The following is a 21267-nucleotide window of genomic DNA, read 5'->3' as shown; positions in this document are numbered from 1 at the left end:
CTTCTTGATTGACATTCTTCCGAGAGGCTTCCGACGGTCGCATCCATCGCGTCACTCGTAGCCGAAAGAAGCCGAACGTCGGTGCGGCTCTATACTGCGCCTGCGCACCGACGTTCGGGCTTCTTTCGGAAAATCGTGACGCGATGGATGCGACCGTCGGAAGCCTCTCGGAAACCTGTCAATCAAGAAGGAACGCCCATTCCCGAAGCCCATACCCGGAAGCGACGGAGAGGATGCGTCTCGTAAACGGGTAAGTACTGCACATATTTTAAAATAAATATCCGATTCCCCTAGTAATAACGAGCAGGAATCTAAGGGGGAAAAGTGCCCTCTAAGGGTGAACCCCCGCTTTAACTGTCTTTCAGCACTGAGCAATGTTATTGATAAATATTGCCGTTTTTTTCTTTTTTGTTTGTTTTTTTGACCGCTGTGAGCAAGAGAACTGCTCTGCACTTTTTATTAATCGAGAGTGCAGCTCTTAGTCACTCAATGCTTACAATTTCATTGTGTTGCATCACACATGGTTGAGTGCCACCGTGATGAAAACTAACACAGCCCCTCCAGCATTGTAAGCTCTGTTAATTGGTCTCGCCTGCAAAGTACTAGACCCAGGGCCTGTGGGATGTATCGTTTCTCTAGAGAAAGTTCAGTTCTCAAACTACAGATGGTGGTGTTACCCTGTGCAGTACCATGCCTCATGGTTAAAACAAATTGGAATGTGGTGATCTAGTCTACTATAGACTGCGCACAGGGCAACAAATGTAACTATGAAACTACATGATCAATGTTCATCTCATACAGGTGAAAAACTTGAACAGGTAGGAATGCTTATAATGACTTTTAAGTTGAACACTGCTGTTATATCGTTTTTAAATATTGTTTAGTAGCATACAATCTGCATTGGAAGAATTTTCCTACTCCTGTTATAGTCACACACTACAGTCACAATTAGGAGGAAGCTAATTTTTGATCTATTCATCCAGGGTCTGTTTGAGAAGTCTTTAGAAGATAGTGAAAAAGCTCTGAGTCTGGACAAGGAGAACATGAGGGCTTTATATCGTAAAGCCAAAACACTGGACAAGCTTGACAAGCACCAAGAAGCCTATAGTTGCATCAGTCACAGGATACTGGCCCTAGTACAGGTATACTAAACCAAGAAGGGCAATTGCTGCTGGTCTTTCTGCATTAAAGCTAACCAGCATCTCTTTTTTCCTAGGATGAGAGTGTAACTGAACTTGCACAGGAGCTGGTGCAAAAACTGGGCCTAAAGCAACGTAGGGCATACAAGAGACCTCAGGTAAGCATGTGATGTTTCTTATGTGTAATTTCCTTCAATGGGGGAAAAAAAAGCAACTTTGTGTCTGTTATGCATACTTATCTTAATCGCATGGCCGTGGCATTCAGGGAACCTGCAATATCTTTTTACAAGCAACACCGGCACAAATGATCCTCATAGACTTTTTTGGGGCTGTCTGCCAGAGCAAGAAATGGCTCCAATAGAAGCTTATGGGGATAGACTGTGCAGGGGGCACTTTGCTTGGAAAATTTCATAAAAAAAAAAAAAAAAATATGTATGTATGTATGTGTGTGTGTGTGTGTGTGTGTATATATATATATATATATATATGTATGTATGTATGACCGGGATTAAGCCTAGGTTCACACTGAAGGCGGGTTTGAAATCGTGCTTGGCTGAACTCAAACCCACATTTTCATTCTGACTTCGGGAGTCATTTCAGAGACATCTGAGCGGGTTCCTGCACAGATGTCTATTGAAATTGCCCCCAAAGTCACCAAAAGTAGAGCAGAAACTGCTTTTGGTAAACATTGCGGTGCCGCAAAGTCTGCTGCACATCGATAGGCGTGGATTTGACATGCCCAAACAGGCCGATGTGAACGTGGGCTTAGTGTTGTGAGTAGTGTTAACCGCTTGCCGACCATGTCACACACTTTTACACCGGCAGAATGGCATGGCTGCTCAAAGCAACGTGTATATATACACGTTGCTTTGAATTACACGCCATGTGGGCACCCCTGCCGCAAGCTCTGGGACCATGCGGGCCCCCGCCGGTGTCCCGCGATCGTGTCACGGAGCTGCAGAATGGGGGGATGCCTTTGTAAACAAGAAATCTCCCTGTTCTGCCTTGAGATAGGACACTGATCTTCTGCTCCCTGTCATATCTATCCCAAAGTTTGTAGATGCTATAACTTATGCACAAACCGATCGACATACAGTAAAATCTTGGTTTGAGAGTAACTTGGTTTTTTATTTTCTAAATAGGTTACTTTAACCACTTAAGCCCCGGACCAAAATGCAGCTAAAGGCCCAGGCCAGGTTTTGCGATTCGGCACTGCAACGCTTTAACAGACAATTGCGCGGTTGTGCGACGTGGCTCCCAAACAAAATTGACGTCCTTTTTTTCCCCCACAAATAGAACGATCAGCTATTTTTTATTTTTTTTGTGACTGCGACATAATGGCGGACACTTCGGAAAATTTTGACACATTTTTGGGCCGATTGTCATTTTCACAGCAAAAAATGCATTTAAATTGCATTGTTTATTGTGAAAATGACAGTTGCAGTTTGGGAGTTAACCACAGGGGTCGCTGAAGGAGTTATGTTTCACCTAGTGTGTGTTTTCAACTGTAGGGGGGTGTGGCTGTAGGTCTGACGTCATTGATTGTGTCTCCCTATAAAAGGGATGACACATTCGATGCAGCCGCCACAATGAAGCACGGGGAAGCCGCGTTTACATACGCCTCTCCCCGTTCTTCAGCTCCGGGGAGCAATCGCGAGGGGGTGGCTAGAAACGAATAGCCGCCCCCTCATCCCGGATCGCTCCCACATGATTTCCGAACGTCGCATGTACCGGGGGGGGGGGGGGGTCTCCCGTCTAGGCTGCCTGCACGTGCCATTCTGTGGACGTTTATGTACATGCGGCGGTCGTTAAGTGGTTAAGCTAGTGCATTGTTGGTTCACTTACCTTTTCCTTCAATTTCCCTTCTAAATGTTTTTCTCTAGTCGTCTTCCAGGACAGCCTCTTGAGACCTTGGGCTCCTCCCTCCGGGACAGGAAACACGTACACCCTTTTCTTTAAAGGGCGGTCGTCCAGGTCTCCTCCTCAGTTATTGTGTTTCCTGCCAGAAGGGAAGGAGCACGTTTTGGGACTTAAAAAATGCTGGACTCCCTTTCTGCCTTGGTACCCCTCTGTTCCCACAGCGGAAAAGGTGGTCACCGATTCCCATTGCTGTCCGACGCTCGGGGGGAGCGGGAACCCTTGACTGACGGCATCCCCCCCCCCTAATTCCCCGGTACCTGAGAGCGTTGGCCTTCCCAAGTCCTTGTGGAAGCTGGCGGAAGGTACAGCAGCGATGGCGGCGAGACGCTAGCTTTGCCATGCCGCTCTGCACTGCAGACTTCCTCCTTCCGGAGCGGCGCTGAGGGGCGGGGCGGATGCGTTCCACAGGGCGGAAGTGCGTCATCGGAACGGCGTCATCAAGGGGCGCCGTCGAATGTGGTCCCGTTCGAAATAAGCGCGGCAGGGGAAGGAAGGCACACGGAGCGGTGTGTTACAACGCAGCCGGGCTGCACAAGGACACCAGGACTAATGGAGGAAGCGAGGGCGGCCACAGACTCCGGGTCCACCGGCTCTGGCGTCTCTCAGGTAAGGTGGCGAGGATGTCTTTCCTTCTGGGAGACCAGGTCTGAAGATCTCAGGACCATTTTCCTTTTCCCTCCCTGGGTGGGGAACCTGTGGTGGAGGGATCCCCCGCACTTTTTTCTGACACAAGCACAGTGGTGTATGGTCAGGGGGTATTTCTTTCTAACGGACTGTTTTCTTGGTGTTTTTTTCTGTTTACTTTCAGATCAAAGCTCAGGACCAAACACCAGTCCAGGCCCCTAAGAGAAAGTGTGCTGTATGTGGGGAAAAATTAAGTTCCAACTGGAAAAAGCCTCTTTGTGCAGAGTGCATCGCCAGTTTGGTTAAGGATGACTCCGCGGCGGAATGCCACAAAGTCTTAGCATCCGTTAAGGATGAACTAGCATCCACATTTAGGTCTTTCAGAGGTATGATGGGCAGGGTGCAGATGCCGTCCCCTGTCTACAGGGCCTCTAGTGCTCCATCCTTGGCGGCTCCTGCAGGAGGGGATGAGCTAGAGGAGGAAGCAGGAGGGTCTACACAATCCCAAGCTTCCTCCCAGGTAGATTCTGAGTCTGGCTCAGAAGTAGGAAGACTCCTCCAGGGGGGCGAAGTACAAGCTGTCTCTGGAAGATGTGGGAGACTTGCTTAAAGCCATTTATGAAACCCTAGAGATCAGAGAGGAACCGGTCCAGTTGTCTAAGCATGACCAGCTATATCAGGGGTGCGGTGCTCAAAAGACCAGGGTTTTTCCAGTTCACAAGTCGCTGGTGGAAGCGATCTTGCTGGAGTGGGAGCAGCCAGAAAAGAGGCCCTTTTTTTTTGCTGGAAAGTTGAAACGAAGATTTCCTTTTGACGATGACGCATCGCAGCCCTGGAATAAGGCTCCCAAACTGGATGTGCCCTTAGCCACAGTTTCTAAAAGAACCGATCTGGCCTTTGATGACTTGGGGTCCCTTAAGGACCCTATGGATAAAAGGGGTGATATCCTACTCAAAAGGGCATGGGATGCATCCACTATAGCGCTGAAACCAGCACTAGCGGCTACATGCGTAGCCAGAAACTTGGACTGCTGGCTCAACCAGCTTCAAGCCCATATCACAGCCGGTACTTCCAGGCAACAGATTTTAAAATCATTTCCGTTGCTCATGAAGGCGGTAGGCTTCCTAGCAGATGCTTCTTCGGAGTCAGTAAAGCTGGCAGCTAGATCAGCGGCGTTAGTTAACGCAGCCAGAAGGTCGGTCTGGTTAAAGACCTGGACCGGGGACGCTGCATCTAAATTAAAGCTCTGTGGCTTGCCCTTTTCAGGAGACCATTTGTTCGGTCCTGGCCTCCAAGAGGCGTTGGAAAGAACGCAGGACAAGAAAAAAGCCTTTCCCCGAGAGAAAGAAAAAAGATGGGAACAAACGTTTTTTTCGAGGGTTTAAGCAAAACCAGAAAGATAAGGAGACCCGTCCGAAAAAACACTGGTCCAACCAGAAAGGACGTGGAAGAGGAGATATCTTGTTTAACCCTCCTCAGGCTACCCCCAAATCCCAGTGACGCTCAGGTTCCGGTGGGAGGAAGGTTGGGGGAGTTCCTCTTGCAATGGACAGAATCAACTGTCAGTCCCTTTGTGCAGGATCTCATAAAAAACGGCTACAGGCTGGAGTTCTCTCCCCCCCCCCCCCCCCCGGTATTTTTGGTCACCCAACTCCCAAGAGATCGGGAAAAAGCGGAGGCCTTAGGCCTTCTTCTGGGAGACCTTTTAGACCAGAGGGTCTTAACGGAAGTTCCCAAAAAGGAAGGTGGTCAGGGGGTGTATTCCCACGTCTTTGTGGTGAAAAAGCCCTCCGGGAAGTACAGGCTGATCTTAAACCTTCGTCCCCTCAACAGATGGGTCAGGTACAAACGCTTCAGAATGGAGTCGATTTGATTCGGTGACCAATCTGATCTTCCCAAATTGTTTTATGGCCACGGTGGACCTCAGAGATGCATATTTACACATCCCGATTCGCCCGGAATGCCAAAAATTCCTGAGGCTAGCGGTGATGCTGGGTTCAGCCATCAAGCATCTTCAGTTCAGGGCCCTTCCCTTCGGGCTTTCATCCTCACCAAGGATATTTACCAAAGTCCTAGCAGAGGCCTTGGCGCCCTTGAGACTCCAGGGCATCACGATAATTCCATACCTAGACGACCTCTTGTTTGTAGCCCCGTCGGGTCCTCAACTAGAGAGCGACCTGAAGGTAGCCCTGTGCTTTCTGCTGCGCTCCCTAGGTTGGCTGGTCAACAGACAAGTCTCAGCTGTTACCAGCCCAAGAGGTCACGTATCTGGGGTACAGGATTTCCTCAGTGGAGAAAAAGATTTTCCTTCCCCTAGAGAGCGGTCTTTCATGGGATCCTCCAACAGCCCTGGTGCTAACCACCGACGCCAGCAGGGAGGGGTGGGGAGCCCACCTAGAAGAAGTTTGGATCCAAGGGCTATGGTCATCCTCGGAGGCCCTTCGATCGTCAAACCAGAAGGAGCTGTTGGCTGTTCTAAAGGCCATTCAGGTCTTCAAGTCCCGTTTAGTAGGACAGCACCTACAAGTAAGAACAGACAATGCTGCCACAGTAGCATATATAAACAAACAAGGGGACACAAGGAGTCCCGTCCTTCAGGCCACAGCTACACAAATTTTGAATTGGGCAGAGAAGAATCTAGTGTGCCTTTCGGCAGTCCAGTTGAAGGGTTCTCTAAATACCCTGGCAGATTTTCTCAGCAGACAAACCATAAGTCAAGACGAGTGGTCTCTAGACAAGGAAGTATTCTATCAGATAGTGTCTCTCTGGGGATTACTAGAGGTGGACCTGTTTGCGGCAGAAGGGAACAGGAAGACTACATTGTACTTCTCCATTCACCCACAGGATAGAGCGAAGGGAATAGATGTCTTCGCCCATCCCTGGCATTTCAGCCTGGCATATGCATTCCCCCCAGTGAGGTTAATTCCCAGGGTGATTCGGAAATTCCTAGAAGAACCGACAGACCTGATTTTGGTCGCGCCTTTTTGGCCCAATCGGCCATGGTTCGCCAGCCTGAAGAGGCTGGCCCTGTATCCACCTTGGATGCTTCCGGAAAGAGAGGATCTGTTATCCATAGGTCCAGTCCTTTATCCTCAGATAAAGAGTCTGAGACTGACCGCCTGGTTTCTGAAGAGCAACTATTAAAGGCCCATGGTTTTTCAGATAGGGTGGTTAAAACCCTCCTGGAATGTCGCAAACCGATAACCAGGGCAATCTACTCCAAAATTTGGAAGAAGTTTAATTCCTGGAAGATGCAGCAGGGGTTGGACCAACCTGACATTCCAGTAGTGCTAGATTTTCTGCAGGCGGGGGTGGAGTTGGGGTTGTCTGTCAGCACCCTTAAGGTACAGGCGGCTGCCTTAAGTATTTTTTTGGAAACTCCTCTTCAGCAAGATCGCCTTGTTAGAAATTTTTTCAAAGGCTTGACAAGGTCCAAGCCGGCAAGGGTCAGAGCCTGCCCCTCTTGGGATCTGTCACTGGTACTGAAGGCCCTCACCAACAAACCATTTGAACCACTGGAGGAGTCTTCACTGAAGCATGTTACGTTAAAAACAGCCTTTCTCTTATCGTCCATGGACGGACACAGCTCCTTAATTCTTGACAAGTGGGTTATGTTCCCTGTTTACAGGAGAGGACTAGGCAGAAACATGTTAAATAGTTAAATACATGTTACATTAACAGAGTTGAACAGCCCCGCCCAGGGGGCGGTCCCTCCAGACATAACCCTCCTCACTGCAGCTTGCAGCCTCAGTTTCGTTCTGCCTAGCAAAGGAGAAGGACGTATGGCTCCCTTTGGGCCCAGCGCCCTGAGGAGAAATTTTATTTTATTTTACTTTTTCTTGAAGAATCTTCTTTCAACTGTTGGCTGAGAGACAGGCTGGATAATATAGATCCTTGTAGTCTACTCAGTCCGACCAGCAAGCGTGGGCACACCTTTGCAAAGAGGCTTGGTCTGCCACGCCATACCTCATGACTCCTGAGGTGGCCGGTGAGCTTTGCTCCGAGGTCCACATATGACTGGGCTGTGGTGTTGTCTCACTCACAGTGGACCGGGCCGACAGCTACCTCCATTTCGGTTGTAGTTCTGTCAGGAATGCGTCAGCGAGTCCTCGCTTGGACGGGTAAGTACAGTCCCTCCTGCTTCGGTGGGTTGGCACGGCTGGGCATTCCTGGGGTTCGGGGGTCCCTTCCCCTTACTTCCCTGCTCCTTTCCCTTGCTGCATTGCTAACATTGCCGCTGTCAGGGGGGAGGGGGCCTTCCTGAGGGGACTGTGTTATCTGGCCTGTGCTTTTTCTTTTTTGTATTGGGCTTTCCTGTGAGGTAAAAAGCCCTGTGATGAGCACAGATGTTTATGATTATACTTCAGCAGACGCTGACTGATTGGTGACACCTGTAACGGTTTTGCTTTTTATGCTGTATCTGTGTCTTATCCTTAAATAAAACAGCCCTATGAGGCTTTTCCTGTTTAAACACAGGTCCCTGCAAAAGTTACCTTACGGTTCTTTTCCTCACAGGCAGCGCTGGGCAGTCTCCTCCTGAGGGAGTCCCCTGGTTACCCCTGGTCAGCGCAGCAAGTGGGTGAGAGGCCCTGAATAGGGCTCTAGGAGCTTTTGTCTATTTGTATGGACAGGTGTGCATATTATAATACACACTATATGTAAATATTGGAGTCAGTATCTGGGTCCTTCCCCACATGCTGGTGGTGGCAGCAGGTGTTAGCACCTGGGATTCCCACAGAGTTTTTATTGTTAGTCCTGGACACAGTTTGTGCCAGGGTGGGGGTGGACTGCGGGCGGGCGGTAAAAGAGTGCCCCCTTCCCCGTTATCCCCTGGGGAATGCTCTGTTATGGAGCCATGGACCAGGTACCTAGTTAAAAAAAAAAAAAAAAAAAGGCAGAATAAGGCATTTATGGGTGCGCTTTTTACTGCTGCAAGGGACTCTCCTAAGCTGCATAGTGCAGCTGGGTTTCCGCCGAGGGCTCGGTCTTTTTTGGATCACACAAATCAGACCGCTGTGTAGGTTTTTTCCTTCTGTGCCCTTCTTTGATAATTTCTGAGATGCGGAATGAGAAAAGCCACTGAGAGCTTTTGTAGTCCCTCACCGCCGGGCGGGAACCCCCGCTTGTATGGATCTGACTGATAGAAGATCCGAAGTACTGACCCGTTCCATGTTTACCATGCTGGGGTCTGGCTTGCGGCCTATTGTGGCCACTAAACTGGGGTCTCAGTGGTCGCTGGCGCTATTTTTTTGGGAGGTTTTTCAATTACATTGAAAACTCCCATTGGTGCCCATTTTGTCGTAGCCACGCTATGGCGCAGCTTACATTGTGCTGGCCATTTTCCTGTGGCCGCGTTCTGAACGCTCGGCGGCCATCTTGGAGTAGTCCTGACCCCTAGTGCTGTATACAACTCACAGAGTGAGCATTTTGCACCAGACAGTGGAGGAGCACCGACTCTCTCCTGAGGTTATTAGCCTAGCGGACCAGCTGGTCCAGGGCCTCATATAGGTCTGTGATGCTTCATTGAATGCTGCGCCCTTGTTATCCAGGGCGTCTGTTTCAGAATGGTTTTATGCACACGGTGGTGTAGTGCTTAACTCCATTACTTGGCAGCAAAAGAGTCATTGGTTCGAATCTGCACACTGACGCCAATCTGCCTGGAGCTTGCATTGTCGCTCCCTGTGTCTGCGTGGGTTTCCTCCGGGTACTCCGGTTTCCTCCAAAGACATGTGTGCATACACCTACATAATATACATACACACGATGTGTGTGTATTATTTAGGGGCAACCCTCCCAGGCCGTCAAAGGCCCAGCTGGGGGACTAATCTGTCCCTGGGTGCATAAGCCGATCACGCCGGCACCCAAATCCTGCCAATGTATATAGCCTTCCCTCCCTGTCTCTAGGTGGGAGGGGCGGCTTGCAGGTTCACAATTCAGTGAAACCTCCCTGCTCTCCGACTAGTGGGTCTGCGAGGTGGTCTCTTCGGAGTACTAGATAGGGTTTCCTCCTATCCACAGAACAAAGTTCTGTCCTTGTGTCTTCCCCTCCCGGCCCGTCGGTCTGCCTTGGGCAGTGTGGGATTTGCTAAGCTGCAAGGTAATTTTACCTTTCCTGCAGGACGAGAGTTTTGGGGTTTTCTATGGGCCTCAGGCCCTAAATACCTTTGTGAACGTCGGGTAGTTCCGCATGGAATCCATTTGTTCGGTGGTAGCTGCGCTTTATCCGGGGGATGTCCTGACGTCCTCGGACATCAGGGACGCATACATGCATGTCCCGTTTTGCACATGTCAGTGTTTTTTTTTCTGTGCTTCGTGATGAGAGAAGGGTCTCTGTCAGCCTGTGGCCCTCCCTTTTGATCTGGAGTCCGCACCATGGGTTTTCAGCTAGGAGCTCGCACTTATTTGAATTTTGTTGGGACAGCGAGGCTTTGCCTCATTGGCTACTTTGACGACTTTCTTCTGAGAGCAGCTTCTGTCTCCGACCTAGTGGATGGGTTATTCCCATTCAGACCCTCCGAAGATTCGGGTGGATGTTAAACGTTTAGGCCAGAAAGTGTAGCTCAGTGGCAGCAAGCCTGCCCTCCATGTGTGCGACCCAGGGTTCAAATTATGGGCATGCTGGGTTCCGACTCAGCGTTGGAGTATCTAGTGTTGATCCAGACTCCTCAGTGGCAAAGGTCCTTCTTCCCCTGGAGAAATTGCAGACTCTTCAGTCTGCGGAGAAGGAATTGGCATCACGCAATCTTCTCTCCGGGCGCCTGCTGGTTTGCGGTCTGTGGGTAGCCTCCTTCAAGGTGGTACTGTATGCCCAGTTCCACACCCTGGTTTTCCAGTGGAACTACTGTCCAGGTGGTAAAAATCTCTTGTCTCTGAAATCATTAGATTCCTGTGCGCCACCTAGTCAGAGTCTCTCTGAGTTGGTGACAGAGATTCCCGACTCTTCGGTCCGGGAAGTTGTTCCTTCCTTCCAGTGGTCGGTGTTTACGACGGATGCCAGCTCACGGGTTGTGAACCTGGAGGTTCACAAAACTGGGGGGTCCAGTCGGCCCTGAGTCGCTGGACTTGCGTGGACCTATGACCACACCTCCTTGAATGTGTCTGGTCTCGGTAGCTACCCAGGGTCGGGCCTGGCTAGTGCCTGGTGGGAGACCGCCTGGGAATACCAGGTGCTGTCTACTGTTCATTGTCCTACTATTTTAGGCGATCAGGCTATGCTTCTCCTTGTGGTCGACCGATTTGGTTTCAGCCGGACAACGCCACGGCCGTGGCTTCAGTCTACCATCAGGTATGCCGGCAGGCGGACTACTGGAGTCGCCAGATGCTGGACCAGGGCGACTGGTCTTTGTGCTTGGGGTGTTTCGGCTCCCTTGCAGGAGGTGAGCCTCACATGGCATGGATCTCCTGGCAGCTTGTCTCCGCCGCAAGGGTGTCAGTTAGTGGCCAGGTCTAGTGATCTTGTACAGACGCGTCAGTCGCGCTGGTGGCCCTGTGTTGTCTGTATCAGTGATTTTTTGCCATTCCTCCATGGTAGTTGCTTCCTCGGCCGCTCCACAGAGTGGATGCTGAGGAGATCCCGATGATTCTAATCGCTCCAGATTAATCTCGGCGTCCTTGGTACGCTGATATCGGGCGCCTGGTAGCGGAGGCACCCTGGCGATTGCCAGGGCAGGAGGTTCCTGTCTCAAGGTCCCATACTTCCTCCTGTTGTACAGTCACTGACTTGCTTAACATGGTTATTGGAAGCCAGACTTTAGGTGACCAGGGTCTGTCTGACTCGGTCATCTCAACAGGGCACCGTAGTCTTCTTCCGGAGGATCTACCGTCGCACCTCTCTTGGTGCGAAGGGATGGAGTGACGTCCACGGGCGTACTCTCGGTGTCCAGGGTCCTGCTGTTTTTAAAGCTTGGATTGGATCTAAAAATTGCTTAAAGCACCGTTTGGGGGCAGATTTCAGCCTTGGCTGTGTTCTTTTAGTGGCCTTTTTGCGGCCCGTTCCCTGGTGGGTCCCCTTTTTTTGTGTGCAAGGGGTTTGTCATATACTTTCCCCTCTTGGCCCATCTCTTCCCCCATGAGTTTTGACTCTGGTGCTCTCGGTTCTTTAGGAACCTTCCTTTTGGAAACATCAGAGAGATTTTCTCTTGACACTATCTCAGAAGGTGGCCCCTTTAGTGGCCTTTACCTCTGTTAGAGTTTCTGAGTTGGCGGTCTTGTCTTGCAAGCCGCCATGCTTGATCCCCCCTAAGGATTAGGTGATGGTGCGCCCGCAAACTTCCCTTCTTCCGAAGGAGGTTTCGGCCTTTTATACTTTAGGCGTGGTACGCGCTTTGCGGGTATACCAGCCTACTACGGCTCCATTTCGGAGCTTCTGACTCTTTTGTGTCGGTGTCTGGTCCACAAAAGGGCCTGGCGGTCTCGTCGACCACCATTTCTCGGTGGATCGGTCAGGCCGTCATACAGGCCTATGCTCCTAAGGGCGGGCCCCCCTTTCCGGTCACGGCACTTTCGACCAGGGCAATTGGTGCTTCCTGGGGTTTTTTTTTTTTTTTTTTCGACATCATGCGTCGGTCTCACAGGTGTGCGAGGCGGCGATTTGCTTGTCCGTTCACGCTTTTTCCAGAATTTACATGGTTGCTGTGAGTGCATCTTATGATGTTTTTTTCAGCCGCTAGTTTTTGCCGGCGGCTGTTTAAAGTTGCACCTCCTCCGTTGAGGAGCTCTGCTTGTTTTGGGGTGAAGTTAAAATTGTTTTTACTGATCTATTTCCCACCCCTCGTTTTTTGACACTGCTTGGGGACGTCCCACTTGTCAAGATTTAAGGAGCTGTGTCCGTCCATGGACGATAAGAGAAAATAGGATTTTTTGTACTCACCGTAAAATCCTTTTCTCTGAAGTCCATGGACGGACACAGCTCCCACCCCTCCTTTTTAGGTTTGTACTGCTTGTTACGAACTGAGGCTGCAAGCTGCAGTGAGGAGGGTTATGTCTGGAGGGACCGCCCCCTGGGCGGGGCTGTTCAACTCTGTTAATGTAACATGTATTTAACTATTTAACATGTTTCTGCCTAGTCCTCTCCTGTAAACAGGGAACATAACCCACTTGTCAAGATTTAAGGAGCTGTGTCCGTCCATGGACTTCAGAGAAAAGGATTTTACGGTGAGTACAAAAAATCCTATTTTCTAGTGGCTATAACCTCAGCCAGAAGAGTTAGAGACCTACAGGCCCTGTCTATTAGAGAGCCTTTCCTGACAGTTTTTGAGGACAGGATCATACTTAGGACGGATCCTATTTTTTTGCCAAAAGTGGCATCTACCTTTCATAGAACGCAGGATATTATCCTGCCTACCTTTTTTTCCTCTTCAGACGATGATGAGGGGGAATTACTGTCCTTATTGGATGTGAAAAGAAACCTTTTATTTTATTTAGAAATCACAAAGGAATTCAGGCTTTGTGATTCTCTTTTTGTTAATTTTTCGGGTGCCCGCAAAGGCCACAGAACCTCAAAATCTTCCATTGCCAGGTGGCTTAGGATGTTGATTAGCAAGGCGTATCAGATAGGGGGTAGAGAACCACCTACAGTTAAGGCCCATTCTACCCGAGCAGTAGCAGTTTCTTGGGCAGAGAGAGCCGGAGCTTCCCCGGAAGAGATCTGTAAGGCGGCAGCCTGGACATCTTACTCAACCTTTGCAAGACATTACCGGTTGGACCTGCTGTCAAACAAAGATCAGGCCTTCCGACGGGGGGTCCTCCAGACAGTGGTCCCACCCTAAAACGAGTAAGTTTCTTGCTTGTCATCTCAAGAGGCTGTCCTGGAAGACGACTAGAGAAAAACCGGAGTTAGGCTTACCGGTAACTGTTTCTAGGAGTCTTCCAGGACAGCCGGAGTTTTTCCCACCCGGTGTCTATTTAGGAACTGGTATTTGTGGTAATGATCTAACGATGTGTTAGTAGATTGTGTCTTTCAGGATCTTCTGGTATTTCTTTGGCTAACTGAGGAGGAGACCTGGAAGACCGCCCTTTAAAGAAAAGGGTGTACGTGTTTCCTGTCCCGGAGGGAGGAGCACAAGGTCTCAAGAGGCTGTCCTAAAGACTCCTAGAAACAGAGTTACCGGTAAGCCTAACTCCGTTTTTTTTTTTTTTTTTTCTTTCTGTCTGAATTTCTCACTTTTTGTTCCTCCTCAGTAAGGTGTTCAGTAAGCTGTTCTAAATGACTTTCCACCGCTCGGATGATGGTGGAAAGCTTACTGAGAAGAAACAGGTAGTGAGAAATTCAGACAAAGAAAAAAAACATTTAGAAGGGAAATCGAAGGAAAAGGTACGTGAACCAACAATGCACTAGCTTAACCACTTAACGACGTGCCCATAGACAAAATCCGTCTACAGGGCGGTTCGTTAACTCTGGGAGGGCGTACATTGACGTCCTCCCAGAATCACGCGCCCCCCTGGGGCGCGCACACGGGAATGTGGATCATGGTAAATTGCCGCTGATGGCGGCGGTTTACCACGTGATCACTCCGTCCAATGACCGAGCGATCACTTGTAAACAAACCAGCATCATGTGATGATGCCGGTTCCTCCCTCCTCTCTCTCTCTGTACCATTCGGTACAGTGTGAGGGGAGAGAGCGGAGGCAGCAGCAGTGCTGTGGGCTGGATCTGTGACAAATGCAGTCACAGATCCAGCCAGCCATCCATCCATCCTGCTCAGCCATCCCTGCCCCATACTCTGCAATGCCCCGCAATACTCTGCAATGCCCCGCAATACCCTGCAATACACCCCCCCCCCCTGCTTCTACCATGCCTAGAGGTGAGATGTGGGGTCTTATTGACCCCATATCTCACTGTATAGAGGATCTGTCATGCCATATTCCTATTACAAGGGATGTTTACATTCCTTGTAATAGGAATAAGTGATCAAATTTTTTTTTTTTTTTGTGGAAAAATGTGTCAAACTAAAATAAAGTAAAATGAACAATAAAATATATATAATTTTTTTAAAGCGCCCCTGTCCCCGTGTGCTTGCATGCAGAAACGAACGCCCACGTAAGTCCCGCCCACATATGAAAATGGTGTTCATGCCACACATGTGAGGTATCACTGCGAACGTTAGAGCGAGAGCAATAATTTTGACCCTAGACCTCCTCTGTAACTAAAAACATATAACCAGTAAAAATATTTAAAGCGTCGCCTATGGGGATTTTTAAGTAGCAAAGTTTGGCGCCATTGCACGAGCGTGTGCAATTTCGAAGGGTGACATGTTGAGTATCTATCTACTCGGCGTAACTTCATCTTTCACATTATGCAAAAACATTGGGCTAACTTTACCCATTTTTTTTTTTTTAAGCACAAAAAAGTATTTTTTTGTAAAAAAAAACACGTTCGAAAAATTGCTGCGCAAATACAGTGCGAGATAAAAAGTTGCAACGACCGCCATTGTATTCTCTAAGGTCTTTGCTAAAAAAACATATATAATGTTTTTGGGTTCTATGTAATTTTCTAGCAAATAAATGATGATTTTTACATGTAGGAGAGAAATGTCAGAATTGGCCTGGGTGCTCCAGAACGCCTGAAGGTGCTCCCTGCATGTTGGGCCTCTGTATGTGGCCACGCTGTTTAAAAGTCTCACATGTGGTATCACCATACTCGGGAGGAATAGCAGAATGTGTTTTGGGGTGTAATTTGTGGTTTGCATATGCTGTGCGTGAGAAAAAACCTGCTAATATGAAAATTTTGTGAACAAAAAATAAAAGGGGAAAAAAAAAATCTTGATTTTGCAAATAACTGTGGGAGAAAATTACAACTTTAAAAAAAACTCGCAACGCCTCTTTCTAAATGCCTTGGAATGTCTTATTTTCAAAAAAAGGGGTAATTTGCGGGGTATGTGTACTTTTCTGGCCGTCAGTACTTCAGGTGTGATCAATTTTCAGATATTGACACCATAGCTTGTGGACTCTATCCACTTAAAGACCACAGGTGTTTTTCAGATTTGGTGTTTGCAAGACTAAAACATTTTTTTCTGCTAGAAAATTACTTAAAACCCCCAAACATTATATTTTTTTTTTTTCTAACACCCTAGAGAATAAAATGGCGGTCATCGCAATACTTTTTGTCACACCGTATTTGCGCAGCAGTCTTACAAGCGCACTTTTTTTGGAAAAAATTTACTTTTTTGAATTAAAAAATAAGACAACAATAAATTTGGCCCAATTTTTTTATATATTGTGAAAGATAATGTTACGCCGAGTAAAATGATACCCAACATGTCACGCTTTAAAATTGCGCCCGCTCGTGGCATGGCGTCAAACTTTTACCCTTAAAAATCTAGATAGGCGACGTTTAAAAAATTCTATAAGTTGCATTTTTTGAGCTACAGAGTAGCTCTAGGGCTATAATTATTGCTCTCGCTCTAACGATCGCGGCGATACCTCACTTGTGTGATTTGAACACCGTTTTCATATGCGGGCGCTACTTGCGTATGCGTTCGCTTCTGCGCGCGAGCTCGTCAGGACGGGGCGCTTTAAAAAATTTTTTTTTTTGTTTTCTTATTTAATTTTATTGATTTTATTATTTTTTACACTAAAATATAAAAAAAAAAAAAAAATGATCACTTTTATTCCTATTACAAGGAATGTAAACATCCCTTGTAATAGAAAAAAGCATGACAGGTCCTCTTAAATATGAGATCTGGGGTCAAAAAGACCTCAGATCTCATATTTAGGCTTAAATGCAAAAAAAAAAAAAAAAAAAGGAAAATTTGTCATTTAAAAAAATGACAGAAAAAAAATTGTCTCTTTAAGAGGCTGGGCGGGACTGACGTTTTGACGTCACTTCCGCCCAGCAGAGCTATGAGGACGGGTGGGGGCCATCTTGCCCTCACTCAAGTCCTCACACACAAGGCGGCAGCATCGGATCTCCTCCGCCGCTACCGACGGCTCCGGTAAGCGGCGGAGGGCGCGGAAAAGCGGCGGGAGGGGGGGGGGGGCCCTCTCCCGCCACCGATAACGGCGATCTCGCGGCGAATCCGCCGCGGAGACCGCCGTTATCGTTTACCGGACTGCCCACTGAAAACATGGATATCTCAGTTGTGGCAGCAGCTGCTGCCGTTACTGAGATATCCATGTTTAAAAAGAGGACGTATATATACAGTGGGTGGTCCTTAAGTGGCTATAACGTTCACAGAGACCAAATAATATACACCGATTTGTACTTATTTTTACCAAAGATATGTAGCAGTATACATTTTGGCTAAAATTTATGAAGAAAAAATACAAATTTTCAAAATTTTATAACAGAAACAAAGAAAATTTCATTTTTTTTTTTTCAGAATTTCAGTCTTTTTTTTTTTTCTCTAATAGCGCAAAAAATAAAAAACCCAACGGTGATTAAATACCACCAAAAGAAAGCTCTATTTGTGTGAAAAAAAGGACGAAATTTTTATTTGGGTACAATGTTGTATGACTGAGTAATTGTCATTCAAATTGTGAGAGCACCGAAAGCTGAAAATTGGTCTGGTTCTTAAACACTTTCCCACCGCGCTATAGAGAAAATGCGTCTACAGCGCGGTGGAGTTGTTCTGGGAGGACGTCCTCCCAGAATCCTCCTCTCGCGTGCCCCCTGGGGCGCGCTCCCGGAATCATCCGTGAATGCCAGGTCTAGAAGACCCGGCGCATCACGGATCGCGGTAAATTGCCGCTGATAGCGGCCGTTTAAAGCGTGATCGCTCCGTCAAATGACGGAGCGATCACTTGTAAACAAACGGGCGTCATGTGATGACGCCGGTTCCTCCCTCAACTGTACCGTTCGGTACAGTGTGAGAGGAGAGGGGGGAGGGAGCGGGTGGCAGCAGCAGCACTGTGGGCTGGATCTGTGACAATTGCAGTCACAGATCCAGCCATCCCTCCCTGCGCAATACTGTGCAATACCCCCCATACGGTGCAATACCCCCCATACGGTGCAATACCCCAATACTTCACAATACCCCAATACTTCACAATACCCCAATACTTCACAATACCCCAATACTTCACAATACCCCAATACTCCACAATACCCCAATACTCCACAATACCCCAATACTCCACAATACTCCACAATACCCCAATACTCCACAATACCCCAATACTCCACAATACCCCAATACTCCACAATACCCCAATACTCCACAATACCCCAATACTCCACAATACCCCAATACTCCACAATACCCCAATACTCCACAATACCCCAATACTCCACAATACCCCAATACTCCACAATACCCCAATACTCCACAATACCCCAATACTCCACAATACCCCAATACTCCACAATACCCCAATACTCCACAATACCCCAATACTCCACAATACTCCACAATACCCCAATACTCCCCAATACTCCACAATACCCCAATACTCCACAATACCCCAATACTCCACAATACCCCAATACTCCACAATACCCCAATACTCCACAATACCCCAATACTCCACAATACCCCAATACTCCACAATACCCCAATACTCCACAATACCCCAATACTCCAATACGTCGCCTATGGGGATTTTTAAGTAGCGAAGTTTGGTGCAATTCCACGAGCGTGTGCAATTTTGAAGGGTGACATGTTGGGTATCTATTTACTCAGCGTAACTTCATCTTTCATTGTATGCAAAAACATTGGGCTAACTTTACTGTTTTTTTTTTTTTTTTTTTAAGCACAAAACTGTTTTTTTTAAAAAAAAAAAAAACACGCGTTCCAAAAATTGCTGCGGAAACACAGTGCAAGATAAAAAGTTGCAACAACCACCATTGTATTCTCTAGGATCTTTGAAAAAAAAAAAAGCATATAATGTTTTGGGGTTCTATGTCATTTTTTAGCAAATAAATGATGATTTTTACATGTAGGAGAGGAATGTCAGCATTGGCCTGGGTGCTCCAGAACGCCTGATGGTGCGCCCTGCATGTTGGGCCTCTGTATGTGGCCACGCTGTGTAAAAGTCTCACACATGTGGTATTGCCATACTCGGGAGGAATAGCAGAATGTGTTTTGGGGTGTAATTTGTAGTATGCATATGCTGTGTGTGAGAAATAACCTGCTAATATGACAGAAACTAGAAGTTTTTTTTTTTTTTTTTTTTTTTTTACAGAATTTTCAGTCTTTTTTTCTTTTTTAGCGGAAAAAATAAAAACCGCAGAGGTGATCAAATACCACCAAAAGAAAGCTCTATTTGTGTGGAAAAAAAAGGACAAAAATGTCAGATGGGTACAATGTTGTATGACTGAGTAATTGTCATTCAAATTGTGAGAGCACCGAAAGCTGAAAATTGATCTGGTTAGGAAGGGGGTTTAAGTGCCCAGTGGTCAAGAGGTTAAAGGAACCGATTTAGAAAATCAAAGACCAACATTTTACAACCCCTTTTTAAGAGCGTTTTTGCAAGACCAGCAAAGTTGTTTTTAAATAAATTTTGACTTGATAAACAAGCAAGGTCTTGATGTACAAGTAGCGTCATTTCACAACTGAGTAGGAAAGGGGTGTAGCAATATGGCTACATTTAACCACTTCAGCAACAGACGAATTGGCTGCTCATTTTTTGCGATACGGAACTGCGTCGCTTTAACTGACAATTGCGTGGTCGTGCGACGTTGCACCCAAACAAAATTGATGTCCTATTTTTTTTCCCCACAAATGGAGCTTTTCTTTTGGTGGTATTTGATCGCCTCTGCAGTTTTATTTTTTGCGCTATAAACAAGAGTGACAATTTTGAAAAAACACAATAGCTTTTATTCTTGCTATAATAAATATCCCACGTTTAAAAAAAAAAAAAAAAAATCATCTTTTCGTCCATGGACGGACACAGCTTTCTTAACCACATAAGACCCGGACCATTATGCAGGTTAAGGACCTGGCCCCTTTTTTTGCGATTCGGCACTGCGTCGCTTTAACTGCCAATTGCGTGGTCGTGCAACGTGGCTCCCAAACAAAAAAAAATCAGTATCTTTTTGCTATAAAAAATATCCCCAAAAAATATATAATTTTTTTTTTTTCCTCAGTTTAGGCCGATGCGTATTCTTCTTCTACATATTTTTGGTAAAAAAAAATCGCAATAAGCATTTGGTTTGCGCAACATTTATAGCGTTTAAAAAATGGGGGATAATTTTATGGCATTTTTATTAATAATTTTTTTTTTTACTTGTAATGGCGGCGTTCAGCAAGAGTATATATATATATATCAATTTTGTGACTGCGACATTATGGCAGATACATCGGACACTTTTGACACATTTTTGGAACCATTGTCATTTTCAAAACGAAAAGTGCTATAAAGATGCACTGATTACTGTGAAAAATGACAATGGCAGTGAAGGGGTTAACCTCTTGGAGGCACTAAGGGGTTAAGTGTGCCCTAAGGGAGTGATTCTTACTGTAGGGGGGTTTGGCTGGACGTGTTACGTCGCCGATCGTCGTTCCCTATAACAGGGAACAGACGATCAGTGACAAGCCACAGAGAAGAACGTGGAAGGTGTGTTTACACTCGCCTCTCCCCGTTCTTCAGGCGATCGGGTCCGGGCACTTAAAGGGCAACGTACCTGTGCCCAGTCGTGCCATTCTGCCGAAGTATATCGGCGTTAGGCGGTCCTTAAGTGGTTAAATCTTGACTTGTGGCTTATGTTCCTGTTCTATAGGAAATGACTAAGCAGAACATGTTGGATATTTAAATACATGTTACTTTTTTTTTTTAACTCAGAAAACAAGGTTTCTTTCTCGTACATCGCGGGACACAGAGCGGCATATTCATTACTATGTGGGTTATATGGAGTACCTTCAGGTGATGGACACTGGCAATCTCAAACAGGAAGTGCCCCTCCCTATATAACCCCCTCCCATAGGAGGAGTACCTCAGTTTTTTCGCCAGTGTCTTAGGTGTTGGTCATGGTTTAGCTTACCTCCACATCCTTGGGATTAAGGTGGGCTAACCGGTTCTGTCCAAAGGCCTCAGTGCTAAAGTGGTCAGCAACCGGACCCCAAACCATTGGGGTGTAGCCCATAATGCTTTCTGTTCAGAGAGCTGGACCCTGGGCCCAGAACTTAGAAACCTTTGGGGGCCTAATGTTTCTGTTGCCAGGGTGCTATATGGGCCCAGGACAGTGGCTCCTTCGTAGGAACCCAGGGCCTGAAGGTCTAGACGCCACCCACGGAGATGGGGGAAGATTGGACCTCTTGCTGTGCAAAAGTCCTGCGGCATGGAGCAGGTAAGTATTGGGGGAGCTTGCGGAACTTGGTTCTTAGCAGGTTCCCTACAGGGGGTGCACAGGGGGACAGGCCTGGGTATGCTCTGCATTGGCAAGGAATCACTATGTCTATGACAGAGACAGGATGATTCGATCTTTTTTCCCCAGTAATATGTGACCTCCCTGGTAAGTGTTGCTTAGCTGGGCTGCTGGCGCTAGGTGTGGGATCTCTGTAAGAGGGGAGTCTTTTTCCCATGCTAAAAGGAGGTCTGTGACCTACCTAAAGGGCTTACCTGCCTGGGTGCCTGCGCTGCTCCGTCCTCCTCCATGTGTGATGGCCCCCGCCGACGGGGGCGCGCGCGCGTGCCCGAGATATAAACG

At 47.4% G+C, this 21267-nt stretch overlaps 1 protein-coding gene across 2 annotated transcripts in view; it reads left to right on the top strand.

Annotated features, from left to right (window-relative positions):
• Positions 1 to 21267, top strand: part of ZC3H7B (zinc finger CCCH-type containing 7B) — a 418789-nt gene that overhangs the window by 52613 nt on the left and 344909 nt on the right. For both annotated transcript variants that reach the window (XM_040359565.1, XM_040359564.1), the window contains exons 5-6: positions 984 to 1142; positions 1217 to 1297. In XM_040359565.1, the coding sequence (XP_040215499.1) occupies positions 984 to 1142; positions 1217 to 1297 (240 nt within the window). The remainder of the gene's footprint in view (positions 1 to 983; positions 1143 to 1216; positions 1298 to 21267) is intronic.

Source organism: Rana temporaria, chromosome 7 (genome assembly GCF_905171775.1).
Source record: "Rana temporaria chromosome 7, aRanTem1.1, whole genome shotgun sequence".
Lineage (NCBI taxonomy): Eukaryota > Metazoa > Chordata > Amphibia > Anura > Ranidae > Rana > Rana temporaria.
The sequence above is the reverse complement of the archived record's forward strand: the minus strand, read 5'-3'. Positions and strand labels throughout refer to the sequence as shown.